Consider the following 14,163-nt stretch of genomic DNA (forward strand, 5'->3'; position numbering starts at 1 on the left):
TTATAATACCTTTATATATTATAGATACACATATACATATTTATATATTATTTATATGTATTATATATAATATAAATGTGTTATAATACCTTTATACATTATAGATACACATATACATATTTATATATTATTTATATGTATTATATATAATATAAATGTGTTATAATACCTTTATATATTATAGATACACATATACATATTTATATATTATTTATATATATTTTATGTAATATAAATGTATTATAATACCTTTATATATATTATATATACACATATATGTATATATATATTCGTTGCTGTTGTTGCTGTTGTTGTTGTTTTTGAGACAAGGTCTTGCTATGTCACCCAGGCTGGAATGCAGTGGTGCCATCATAGCTCACTGCAGCCTTGACCTCCTGGACTCAAGCAATCCTCCTGCCTTAACCTTCCAAGTAGCTGGGACTATAGGCACCAGCCACTATGCCTGGCTAATACTTTTTTGTTTGTTTTTTGTTCAGAAATGAGGTCTCACTATGCTATCCAAGCTTGGAAGATTGTGCTTTCAACCAGTGCAAACTGAGATCCCGGCAAGGGAAATAGTCCCTCTCTCCATACCCCTAGTAACTCTCTCGAAAGGGAAAACTGAGTGATGATTGTGTGGGGAGGAGACAGGCCTGGAGCTTGAAGATAGCGTTTATGCTGTTAAAGTGAGATAAACAACTGTCATGGGGGCCGTGCCTGCTGAGCTCCTTTAAGGAGAAGCCCCAGGAATCCTTCGTTGAGAGCTTTACAGCTGAAGCGTTTCATTGATGTTTGAAAATTGGTGCTGGAAACTACAAAAGCAAAGTATGAGCAGAGGTATTGGAGAGGGGCATGAGGAGACCCTGACGGCAGCTGTGCAGGTGGAACAGGAAGTGCCTTGGTTTGCAGACCTGGATCCCAGAACTGCTGGGCCATTTAGGGGCTGTGTCCTCTTAGAAAATAGGAGTCTAGGTGCACAACAGCCCTCCTGGATGTCAGAATGCCAGTGACAGGAGAGAACGGGGAAGGACATGTCCATATATGAAGATACCTTTCGGGAGTCCTTAGGAAAACACTATAAACAGCTCTGCCCTGAGCCCGGGAAATGGCCATGCTGGCAGTGAAGGACGTGGCCTGGGCCGTGGGGACACAGAGATGGGCAGAGGGGAGCCTCAGAGCTGCGTGGACGGGTTTCTCCTGCTTACACACAGGCTCCTGCCCTGCCCATTGCCCATTAGGGTTATCTCGTCACTGGAGACCCCGCTGTTTCCCTTTGGTCTCCAGTGTTTGTCACCTTCCTCCATGTGCCCCCTCCTCTCTGGGGACAGGCTGCTCTGGGAGGGACAGTGACTGCGCTAGATGAACACCCTCCCAGGTCAGGCAATGACATTTTGCTAGCATGTGCTTTAGTCTGGGATGCCCTGAGTAACTTCTAATTATGAGGCACTGTCTGTGCTCTTGGGTGGAGGCCAAGTTTCCGTTCTGCCAATTCTCAGAGGACAAGGGGCCAAGACACAGAGCCGCTGAGACAGGAGTTTCAGGGGGTCCAGAGGTGGATTCGCCATGAATCTAAGAAGCACTTTACCTAGCTTTGTTTCCTTTCCTCTCCTCCCCTCCCCTCCCCTTCTGTCCTGTTCTTTTCTTTTATGGAGCTAATTTCCTAAGTCTGGCTAAAATATAGGAGAAAAGGCCTATAAAGCCTATGCATGTCATTCTTGAATAGGAAATTAGCAAATAGACTTTGTCTGGTAACAGAAGAACCTGCTCCTGAGGTGCTGACAGCCAGTCCTCACAGAGGCAGCTGGGCTGCAGTGAGCACGGACTCCCTATGAAGACCTCTGTGTCCAGCGGCCCCATGGAAGGTGCCGGACTCCCACTCACTCCAAGAAGAGAGGACACTTTTTGAGGGCAGGGACCTTGTTACCTTTGCCCTCTCTTTGTTTCCGATTGCTGCTGTAACAGATTGCCACACACTCAGATTAAAACAACACAGATTGACTCCCTCAGAGCTATGAAAGTCAGAAGTCAGAAAGGAGCCTCAGGCCTCTGATCCAAGCTACTAGAAGCTGAGACAGGAGTCACTTGAGCCCAGGAGTTCCAGACCAGCCTGGGCAACATAGTGAGACTCCCAGCTCTACAAAATTTTTTTAAAAAATCAGCCAGGTGTGATGACATGCAGCTGTAGTCCTAGCTACTTAGGAGGCCGAGACAGGCAGATCACTTGAGCCCAGGAGGTTGAGGCTGCAGTGAGTCAAGATTGCACCACTGCACTCCAGCCTGGGCAACAGAGTGAGACCTTATCTCAAAACAAAAACTCAAAAAGATTAAAAAAAGGAAATGGGTTTCACTGGAATAAAATTAAAATAGCTGCAGGCCTTATTCCTTCCTGGAGGTACAAGGGCAGAATCTGTTTCCTTGCCTTTTTCAGAGACCAGCTGCATTCCTTGACTTGCAGACCCTTCGTCTGTCTTCAGAGCCAGCAGAGTAGCATCTTCAAATCTCTTTCCACTCCCCTGCCTCCCTTTTTCACTGATGAGGAGCCTTGTGAGGACACTAGGCCTACTCTAGGAATGCAAGATAATGTCCTTCTCTGAAGGTCAGCTGATGAGCACTATTCCTTTTCCCGTGCACCCTAACATAGTCACAGGTGATGGGGATTAGGACATGGACCTCTTTGGGGGACACTATTCTGCCCCCCACACAGCAGTTTCTCTGCTGCTCAGAACAGTGTCTGCCACATACTGAGTGTTCAAACAGTGAGGTACTGTTTGTTGAATACATTTCATATAAACCTGTGTCTTAAATACATCAACTGAAGCAACATTTCATTTCAGATAAGCAACACAGGAATGGAAAAAGCATGGAATTTGTAGTCAAGACCTGTGTTCAAAGTCTAGTTCCATCATTTAAGAGCTGTGTGTCTTTGGGCAATTCACTTAAGGATGCTGAGCTTCAGTTTTCTCATCTGAATAACAGGAACAATTCTGTCTTCTGTCCCTCGTTTCACAGTGTTATTGATTTTTACTACATTCGTTCAGTCATTAAATATTTGAGTCCTTGCTGTGGCCCAGATAAGGATTCAGGAAGTGTTCTCAGGGAGGGTGGAAAGGTGTGTCAGAAGTGAGGGAGGGGCCTTTAGGATGCTGGTGGAGGAGGGTTCAAGCTGCCAGAAGGCATCGGGGAAGGTGCTGAGACTCCGAGGGCCTGCCTGTGTGTTCAGGGAGCAGCGAGGAGGCCGGGGCTGGAGACAAGCAGGGGAGGGGCCTGACAAGGGACCAGGGCCCACCCAAGACACTGTAGAATGGAGCTTGGCATTTACACTAAGTTGGAAGGATTCTGAACAGGGACGTGAAACAATCTGACTTAAATAAGAAAACATCAATCACTCCGATGTTCAGTTAACGTAAGATGATGTTAAGTATTTGCTTAAAAATACTCCAGGGGCGGGGATAGAGCAGGAGCTGAGACGAGGTGGAAAGGAAGCCGGTGGTTTGTGTGTTAGTGGTGATCTTGAAGCCAGGGGATGAGAAGATGGAAGTTCATTATTCTAGTCTCTTCTTCTTGTGGATATGCTTGAAAATTTCCACAGTAAAAGTTAAGAATAAATGCACTCTGGTCAATGTAAATAAATACCATAATCCAGCACTTCAAAACAGGATGTCTCTGGCAGCTATGCGGCCAGTTTGGAACTCACCAGATACCTGAAGGCTCTCGTGGAAACTTTGGACATCTAGTCAAGGCAAGACAAGCTTTGCTCAGATAGGAGGGAGCCATGGCTGTGGTAGAGCTGGGGCCGGGTCTGAAGGCCATGCCGACTAGCCTGGGTTGGCACACAGCAAAGTGCAGAATCCGGGGCTCTGGTCACACTGGGAGAAATGACGCCACAGGCTTTTGAATGCATTTGGTGTGATGGGGTCTGTTTGGAGGCCTCCTCAGGGCTGTGCAGTGAGGATGCTGTCCTGAACATGGGATGCTTACTGTGACCATAAGGGCTAAGGACGGGAGGGGCCTCTCTCTGGGCAGAGCAGAGAGAGGGCAAGACAAGATCAACTTTTTATGATCCTCATGGCCCATCCTAGCTTTGCCCCTAAATGCACAGCACGGTGGCTGTGTGTGATGTAAATAGCCGTACCTAGGAGTGGGGTGGGGCATATTTCTGGAGTTTTAGGAAATTCTACTTGTTTGCCAACATATAGGAATATGAGCTGAGGTTCACTGCCCTTAGACAACTTCATTGGTGGGAAAAATACATTTCTACAGCATATTAAATAATTTATTTCTCTTTTATACATTATTCTAGGGATTGGAATATTCTAGTTCATTACATTGTCTTTTAAATAACACTAATCTAGCTAGTGCAGTGGCTCATGCCTTTAATCCCAGCACTTTGGGAGGCCGAGGCAAAAAAGATGACTTAAGCCTAGGAGTTTGAAACCAGCCTGGGCAACATAGCGTGATTTTGTCTCTATAAAAACTTAAAAAAAAAAAAAACAACTAACCAGGCATGATGGTACACACCTGTAGTCCCAGGTACCTGGGAAGCTGAAATGGGAGGAGTGTTGAGGCTGCAGTGAGCCGTGATGGCACCATTGCTCTCTAGCCTGGGTGACAGAGCAAGACCCTGTCCCAATTAATCAGTAAAAGTAATCCGTGGCTTCCTTCTAACACCGTTTTTGTGGAAAGATGTTTGGATTTGTGTTCTGTCATTTTCTGCGAAATGAGGCTTGCAGCACATCTTGTCAGAAAAGAATCAGGTGCTGATCAGGTCACTTCTGAAACCCAGCTTCCTCCTGGAACTGTCGCTCCAAAGCTTGGATCCCTGAGTGCTGAGAAGGCTTTTTGACTCTAACAACACATTCAAAGAAAAATGAAAGAAAGGGAAAAAAGAAAAAGACACCCCCTGTCATTGTAGAAGTAATGTATCATGATATAATAGAAATGTTTTTTGAATAATTCAGATATAGCAAGTGGTGGTTTATCTGTACTGTCATTATTCATAGAGAACATCGTAATAGTTTGAAGTGTTGTCTCCCAGCGCCGTTTTATTCAACTCTGCACACACTAGGGTGTTAGGACATCTGAGGAGGGATAGTAACTAGGCCTCCGCTTTTCTGTGGAGAGAGAGGGTCTATGTAAAAGTCGGAAGCATTCTTCTGAATGGCACAGAAAGAACATTCAGTAATGTGTTTTTCCATTCAACTTTTGTCAGCTGAGAATGTTGGGAATTTCAGGAATTTTCTTCTACCACTTCCCTGTTTGTTTGAATCCCAGTGGACCTTGGGCTCTTTTTGGCATCTGCCCTTGACTCTTCCCCGATGGTGGCCTTGGGAGGGTGAGAACCTCCGATTGTGCGCTGACACCTGACCGGCCACAGAGCAGCATAGGCGCCCAGGCCGTGCCTGAGCGACTCAACAGGGACAGAGTGTCCTCTGGAAATCATAATGCAAAGCCCATCCCTCTGAGTTCCTGGACCTGATGCCAGAGCATCCTGGCTTGGCTAATTCTCATCTGGGAGGCAGAGCCCAGCTGGAGCTGTGCTTGTTTGGAAACTTCATGTATTTTCCACCACTGCTCATTCCTGACTTGCAGGATTTTGCTGCTGTAGAATTTACGATGCCACAAACTTGCATTTAAGGAATTTTGCCTGGGGCAGAGTGGGTGGTCTAAAGGATTAGGAGATTTCCTGGAATTAAGACTTTCCACTGTGCTGCTGAGGGGTGTGTGTGTGTGTGTGTGTGTGTGTGCGCGCGCGTGCATGTGTGCACACATAAGGCAGTACAGGATGGGAAAACAAGAGGCATGCGCTGCAGGGAAAACGAGAGCCTCCATCCTAAGCCTGTTTTCACCTTGGCTGTGAGCTCTGGAGGGTTGTCACAGAGCTGGAAAAACCTCAGCTTCGTCTCCGACCCCAACCCCTGGACCCCTTTCACAAAATATGAAAAGCAGGATAGAGCCAGGTCAAGCCTCTCTTTGAGTCCAGTTCTCTTCACTGCCCCTAAGGTAGGTCTTGATCACTCTAGGTCTCTAGATGTTAATAAATACTACTTGAAAAAAGATTTGTTAAATGAACGAGGAATTCTGAACTGAAACCAAGATAAATAGATTTCTCTACTGTAGACATTTTCAGAGCCTTTAATGCACTTATTATGCTTTGTGAACCTTCAGGGAAGCATTGTTATATGTGGTGTTTCTCAAACTTATTTGGCCAGGAAAAAAAGGTGTTTTTTTTTTCCTTTTTTTCTGGTGGCCTAGTGTTTTCCAGAAGACCCTCGGGAAAATACCACACTAGGCTATCTTGATTCATGCACCATGAATATTTTACAAACACCTGAGTCTAATTGTTGCTGGATATTCCCTCATGTGGCTAAGCCAAAATTTATGTGTCTGTTCCTTAATTGTTAGACATTGAGATTGCTTACAATTTTTCAGAATCATTGATAATTCTCTAATGAATTCTGGTTACTTTGTAACCATCTCTCATTATTTCCTTAAGAGATGGAATTGTCAAATAAGTATCTGAACATTTGCAAGACTCTTGAAACACATTGTCCAACTGCTTTCCAGAAAGGTCATGTTAGATTATTTTCTGCCAGCTGCTGGAGGCGGGGCAGGGTTAGTGTCCATCTGCGGAAGCTGAGCAGTCTGAGAAGCTCCAAGAGCTTGAAGAAGACCATACCCTTCTCTACCATAGGGACCCCCAGCGATTAAAAAACAAATAATCATGCACGCTAAGGACATAAACAGCTATTTCTTTTGAGGAGACAGACTGGCTTTTCACAGTTCCCTGTGCTGTTTCTAAATAATTGAGTGACATCTGAACATTTTCTCAACATTTGAATTTGGGCTTCTGGATGTTTTGTTGGGTAGTCAGAAAAGAAAGGATTTTGGACTGGCATCTGTCGTGCTAATTTTCAAATAACCTTTCAAGGTAAGATGTAAAAATAAAGCTTTATCAGCATCTCGTGACTGTGAAGTTTATTTCTAGAAGAATCTTTTTATGTGAGCATTCCATCAGTCTTAATTCTGACCCCACAGGAATTGAATTATGTCATGATGACTGCTAAGGCTGATTGTGGTGCTTTTGTTCTCTATTTGTAAGGGGGAGAAGTATATATGTTGTAGACTAGAAGTGATTTATCTTTTTGTCCTCCACCAAGATCATCCTTTGGTCAATGCATTATTGGGTTTTGGAACTGAGACGTGAACTTCTAACTCATTAAAACCCTCAAGTCCCCAGCAATAAAATCATTTAAGTGGTTTCACCAACAGATTTATTTCAAAGTGATTCCATTTGGAGGAAGGAAAGAATGAGTAATGCATTATATACCAAGATCTCTTCAATAATTCATGAGACTTCCACACCAGTGACTGTTTTAGATTCAGTTCATGGTGTTTTAGCCTAAAATGAACTCTGTCTTAGAAGACACCCGCAGTTTGCTCCTCTTTGAGCTTGAGTCCATGAATATCTTCATGTTTGGGAAATAAAGTTTGTACTGACTGCTACTTTGTGTGTTTACATGAACCACTCTTATATGGAGGCTATTTTGAAAAAAAAAAATGGGCATCTTGTATAATTGGGTAAAAGGAGACTTTATCTGCGCCTTTGCAAAGCAGGAATGTTTCAAAAAAGTTTATGGCTTTTTCCTCCCTTTGGGCAGGAATTCTGATTTTGCTTTTTACGTGTAAGGAGTAGATTGCCAAATGGTGAGTTAAAAATAGATTTATGGATGCCTAATAATTATGCCAAACACAGTGATGGGCAGTCAGTGAGTATGGAAAGGCATGCATGGCAAATGCTGCTGACTCCAAGTGTGTTCTGGAATGGGGGCAGTGAGTGGGGCCGGCTCTTTAGCATCTTCGGCCAACACACAGTTCAGCTGTGAACTCTTTGGTTCACCCTGAGCAACCTCTCTCTTTTCTGAAACCCACGGAGGCTCCAGAGTCCTTTCTCTTCAGCACGTAGTCCTGCATGGAGGGACTGGAGGCAGGGAGGGTAGCCGCATCCTTTCTACACTGTTGTGAGTGCCTCGACAGCATTCCTCAGTGCGGTAACAGGGAAACCTGGGGAATCCATGTGCTTCAGATTTCCAAATACCATCACTTTAGTTTGGCAAGTATTGATCCAATGATGAGTATTGTGGGAAAGAAAATAATGGGTTAGTGTTTTGTCACTTGCCAGAAAATCTTCAGGATCCACTTCTCCTTCCTCCCTGCTCTCTCCCCACTGCCTAAAAAAACAGCTGCTTTGTTCAAAGCTTAAAAACCATATTACTTAAAACTCATTGTAATTCAACAGCCCTTTACGCTAAAAACCCTCAATAAGCTAGGTATTGACGGAACATATCTCAAAATAATAAAAGCTATTTATGACAAACTAACAGCCAGTATCATACTGAATGGGCAAAAACTGGAAGCATTTCCTTTGAAATCTGGCACTAGACAAGGATGCCCTCTCTCACCACTCCTATTCAATATAGTACTGGAAGTTCTAGCCAGAGCAATCAAGCAAGAAAAAGAAATAAAGGGTATTCAAATAGGAAAGGAGGAAGTCAAATTGTTTCTATTTGCAGACAACACGATTGTATATCTGGAAGACCCCACTGTCTCAGCCCAAAGTCTCCTGAAACTGATAAGCAACTTCAGCAAACTCTCAGAAATCAATGTGCAAAAATCACATGCATTCCTATACACCAATAACAAACTTAAAGAGAGCCAAATCAAGAACGAACTGCCATTCACAATTGCTACAAAGAGAATAAAATACCTAGAAATACAACTAACAAGGAATATAAAGGACCTCTTCAAGGACAACTACAAACCACTGCTCAACAAAATAAGAGAGGACACAAACAGATGGAGAAACATTCCATGTTCATGGTTAGGAAGAATCAATATCGTGAACATGGCCATACTGCCCAAAGTAATTTACAGAATCAATGCTATCCCCATCAAGCTACCAATTACCTTCTTCACAGAACTGGAAAAAACCACCTTAAACCTCAAATGGAACCAAAAGAGATCCCGTATAGCCAAGTCAATTCTAAGCAAAAAGAACAAAGCTGGAGGCATCACACTACCTTACTTCAAACTATACTACAAGGCTACAGTAATCAAAACAGCATGATACTGGTACCAAAACAGAGATATAGACCAATGGAACAGAACAGAGGCCTCAGAGGCAACACAACATATCTACAACCATCTGATCTTTGACAAACCTGACAAAAACAAGCAATGGGGAAAGGATTCCCTGTTTAATAAATGGTGTTGGGAAAACTGGCTAGCCATGTGCAGAAAGGAGAAACTGGACCCCTTCCTGACACCTTACACTAAAATTAACTCCAGATGGATTAAAGACTTAAACGTAAGACCTAACGCCATAAAAACCCTAGAAGAAAATCTAGGCAAAACCATTCAGGACATAGGCGTAGGCAAGGACTTCATGACCAAAACACCAAAAGCATTGGCAACAAAAGCCAAAATAGACAAATGGGACCTAATCAAACTCCACAGCTTCTGCACGGCAAAAGAAACAGTCATTAGAGTGAATCGGCAACCAACAGAATGGGAAAAAAATTTTGCAGTCTACCCATCTGACAAAGGGCTGATATCCAGAATTTACAAAGAACTAAAACAGACCTACAAGAAAAAAACAAACAAGCCCATTCAAAAGTGAGCAAAGGATATGAACAGACACTTTACAAAAGAAGACATACATGAGGCCAACAAACATATGAAAAAATGCTCATCATCACTGGTCATTAGAGAAATGCAAATCAAAACTACATCGAGATACCATCTCACGCCAGTTAGAATGGCGATCATTAAAAAATCTGGAGACAACAGATGCTGGAGAGGATGTGGAGAAATAGGAACACTTTTACACTGTTGGTGGGAGTGTAAATTAGTTCAACCATTGTGGAAGACAGTGTGGAGATTCCTCAAGGACCTAGAAATAGAAACTCCATTTGACCCAGCAATCCTATTACTGGGTATATATCCAAAGGATTATAAATCGTTCTACTATAAGGACACGTGCACACGAATGTTCATTGCAGCACAGTTTACTATAGCAAAGACCTGGAACCAACCCAAATGCCCATCGATGATAGACTGGACAGGGAAGATGTGGCACAGATACACCATGGAATATTATGCTGCCATCAAAAACGATGAGTTCGTGTCGTTTGTAGGGACATGGATGAATCTGGAAGCCATCATTCTCAGCAAACTGACACAGGAGCAGAAAATCAAACACTGCATGTTCTCACTCATAGGTGGGTGTTGAACAATGAGAACACATGGACACAGGGAGGGGAGCACTACACACTGGGGTCTGTTGGTGGGAAATAGGGGAGGGACAGCAGGGGGTGGGGGGATGGCATGGGGAGAAATGCCAGATATAGGTGAGGGGGAGGAAGGCAGCAAATCACACTGCCACGTGTATACCTATGCAACAATCTTGCATGTTCTTCGCATGTACCCCAAAACCTAAAATGCAATAATAAAAAATAAATAAATAAATAAAACTCATTGTAAAAATTTATGCTATACAAATGCTTATAGGAAAATGTAAAAATCACTGTAAATCCCGCCTCTTAAGATTTAGAAGGACCTCACGTTATTCCTGCATGCAGAGACATACTCCCACACACATTTTACCCTACATTATATTATCATATAAGGGTAAATTAAGCACATAATAAATGATATATGCTATATGTGCTGCTTTGAGACTTTTTCGTTTATTAGTATGTCAAAGATATGTTTTCCCTTAAATAAAAATCATCATTTCAATGGTTATAGGATATCATTACATACATATATGTCTTAATCTGTGCACAAAATAACATAGACTGGGCTTAAACAACACACATTTATTTCTTAATGTTTGGGAGCTGGGAAGTCCAAGATCAAAGTGCTAGTAGAGTCACTGCCTGTGAGAACCCCATTGCAGATGGGTATGCAGATACTCACCTTCTTGCTGTATCTCACATAGGGGCAGGGTGGGGAGAGAAGAGAGATCTGGTCTCTTTCTCTTCTTATAAGAGACAAATTCTATCTGTGACCTCATTTAACCCTAATTACCTCCCAAAGTCCCCACCTCCTAATATCACCACGTTGGGAGTTGAGGTTTTAATACATGGATTTTAGGGGAGACAAACATTCAGTTCATAACATTATACCATGAGTCAGTTCTCGTTTGCTCCCATATACAGCACAGGGAGATGTCTTCCTGTGTGTGATGGTCACTCCAGTATATACTCCTCCAAGTGGAATTGCTGGGTCAAATGGGATGCACATTTCAACTTTTGATTATATTACCAACAGCTTTGAAAGAAGATATTCAGCGCATTCCATGTAGAGTATGCATCTCTCCCTTCCCAAACCTACACCAACGCTGAACATCATAAATCTTTTTACAGTTTAATAATTTATAAGTGCCTATTTTTATTGGTGTTCTTCCAATTCTAATTGAACATGTTTTAAAATATTTATTGGCAATTTATATGTCTTCTGAAATTTACCTATATATATCTTTGTCTATTTTTCTATTAAGCCATCTTTTTCTTATTGACTTTCAAAACCCTTCCAGGATTTTTTTGTTTGTTTTTTTGAGGCAGTCTCTGTTTCCTAGGCTGGAGTGCAGTCTCAAGATTTCAGCTCACTGCAACCTCTGCCTCCTGGGTTCTAGTGATTCTCCTGCCTCAGCCTCCCGAGTAGCTGGGATTACAGGTGCCAACCACCATGCCTAGCTAATTTTTGTAATTTTAGTAGAGACAGGGTTTCACCATGTTGGCCAGGCTGGCCTTGAACTCCTGACCTCAAGTGATCCGCCCACCTCGGCCTCCCAAAGTGCTAAGATTACAGGCATGAGTCACCATGCTTGGCCCCTCCAGGATATTTTTTAATTAAAAAAAAAAATAGTGCAGATTAAGAATGGACCCTTCTCCAAAATATACATCAAATGTATGCATTCTGAGACTAATGAGCTATCCTGTCTGGGGACGAACGATGCTAGTGACCAGCAGCACTTCCTTTGTTAAAGTTTTGGAATGCAGCTCCTCTGCTATCTCGTCATTTGCGGACCTTAGGTAGGTCAGGAAGCCCGCGTTGGAGAGGTGGCAGCCCTCCAGACTCGAGGCAGCTGCTGCCAAGGCTGCCCTTGCTGAGTGGTCCTCATTAATGGCTCAGCCAGGATCCTGTGATCTTTGCCTGTGATCCCTTTCCCTTTCCTAGCCATACATCTTTTCTTTACTGCTGTATAATTCTAATGAGATTGCCCTGGGTCAGTCATATTAGAGAAATGATGAGCAGCAGAGAAAAGAAAATTCACAAGATGGCAATGTTTAAAACAAAATTTGTTTTTGGCCTTTACCCAAGAGTGGTTTTCACGGTCAATAAGCCACAAGCATATATATGTGTTGACGAGGAGGAAAATTTATTATTTAATTTGAACGCTGGGGCTGGGCTTGGTGGCTCACACTTGTAATCCCAGCACTTTGGGAGGCCAAGGCGGGTGGATCACCTGAGGTCAAGAGTTCGAGACCAGCATGGCCAATATGGTGAAACTCTGTATCTAATAAAAATGCAAAAACTATCCGCATGTTGTGGCACATGCTTGTAATCCTGGGTATTCGGGATCTTGAGGCCCGAGAATCGCTTGAACCCAGGAGGTGGAGGTTGCAGTGAGCCAAGATCATGCAATTGCACTCTATCCTGGGTGACAAGAATGAAACTCTGTCTCAAAGAAAATAAGTAATAATATGAGCCCTGAAACAATTAGAGGGGGAAGGAATTTAGGGATCCTATAGGGATGATGTAGGATAAAAATTTTATATTTAATTTGGGATTGAATGAAGTCTGTTCACTTTGGCCTAAAACCTTTCATTGTTCTTAAACAGTTTCATTCGTTGGCTCCCATGTACTATCGAGGCTCGGCTGCTGCTGTTATTGTGTATGATATTACGAAGCAGGTAAGAATGTCTCCTTCAGAATTTAGATGCCATTTATGGCAGGTGTCTCACTTAGAGAGACTGAAGCTGAGATGTCACTACTTGCATCTTGCCAGCAGCCTGCCACTATATATTGAGTTTATTTCATGTATATGTAACAAAACATCCTATATTATCTGCTAAATTAAACAACAGTGACCATTCGTTCTTAAAACTGACTGTAGAGGCAAAGTCATGACTGCTAGTACTATTTTGCAGAACGTCAGCTTTTTAAGAAAAGGAAAATCGATTTTAATTTCTGCATGCTTTATAATTATGGAATACTTATTTTTTTTAGTGTTTCAGACATACTACATACTACTTAAAATACCAGGCATAACATTTATGTGTATATAAGTGAATATGTGTGTATGTATATATAATATAAATATATTTTTATTTATCATGTTGAAGGTCTTAGACTTCCATCAACAAGTAACTGCAGTGGTTTGATGACATTTTTTCCCACTCCTGCAACTTGAGTTATTTACTTTTTTCCTCTGGAGAGTTGCCTCAGCACCTAAGACTGTTAGTCTAATGACCCATCACTGTTACCTTCCACAAATTCCTGACCGCTTCTACCTAAATGTGGCGTGTTGTCCTCGGCCTGTTTTCTAGAGGACGATTGTGAGTGAAGGCCAAACGGGAAGACAGGACTCTAAATATATAAGTTTATTTCTAGGTGTAAGCATGAGCATTTACTTAGTCCTGTTATTCTTATTCATGTGCGGAGTCCAGGCTATCATTTTATATTGATTTTGCTATATAAATTTATAGGAGAAAATCACAGATACAGTTTTCTTAACTAGATCGAGTTTTGATTTTGGAAAACTTTATATGGTCTATTTAAGTGTATGTCAGCTAACGTTAACTTGTGCCTAGCCAGAGGTAGTATGTTAATCTGCATGAGTCTCCTAAAAATATTTTTCTCCATTAAATTGTACTGGGCTTGTATTTCTACTTGGTTGAAATATTACATTGAGGGATCTTTCCAATGAGGCGTGTATACTGTTGTTTTAGGATTCATTTTATACCTTGAAGAAATGGGTCAAGGAGCTGAAAGAACATGGTCCGGAAAACATTGTAATGGCCATCGCTGGAAACAAGTGCGACCTCTCGGATATTAGGTAACATGCATTTAAATCTCTTTTGTGTAGATTTTATCCTC

The 14,163-nt window shown here is 42.3% G+C and overlaps 1 protein-coding gene across 1 annotated transcript in view; it reads left to right on the forward strand.

Annotated features, from left to right (window-relative positions):
* The window catches only part of RAB31 (RAB31, member RAS oncogene family), a 151,141-nt gene that overhangs the window by 92,678 nt on the left and 44,300 nt on the right, over positions 1-14,163 (forward strand). The window contains exons 4-5 of the mRNA XM_032293389.1: positions 12,906-12,977; positions 14,016-14,122. Of these exons, the coding sequence (XP_032149280.1) occupies positions 12,906-12,977; positions 14,016-14,122 (179 nt within the window). The remainder of the gene's footprint in view (positions 1-12,905; positions 12,978-14,015; positions 14,123-14,163) is intronic.

Source organism: Sapajus apella, unplaced genomic scaffold (genome assembly GCF_009761245.1).
Source record: "Sapajus apella isolate SASKATOON/1434 unplaced genomic scaffold, GSC_monkey_1.0 scaffold29, whole genome shotgun sequence".
NCBI classification, from domain to species: Eukaryota; Metazoa; Chordata; class Mammalia; order Primates; family Cebidae; genus Sapajus; species Sapajus apella.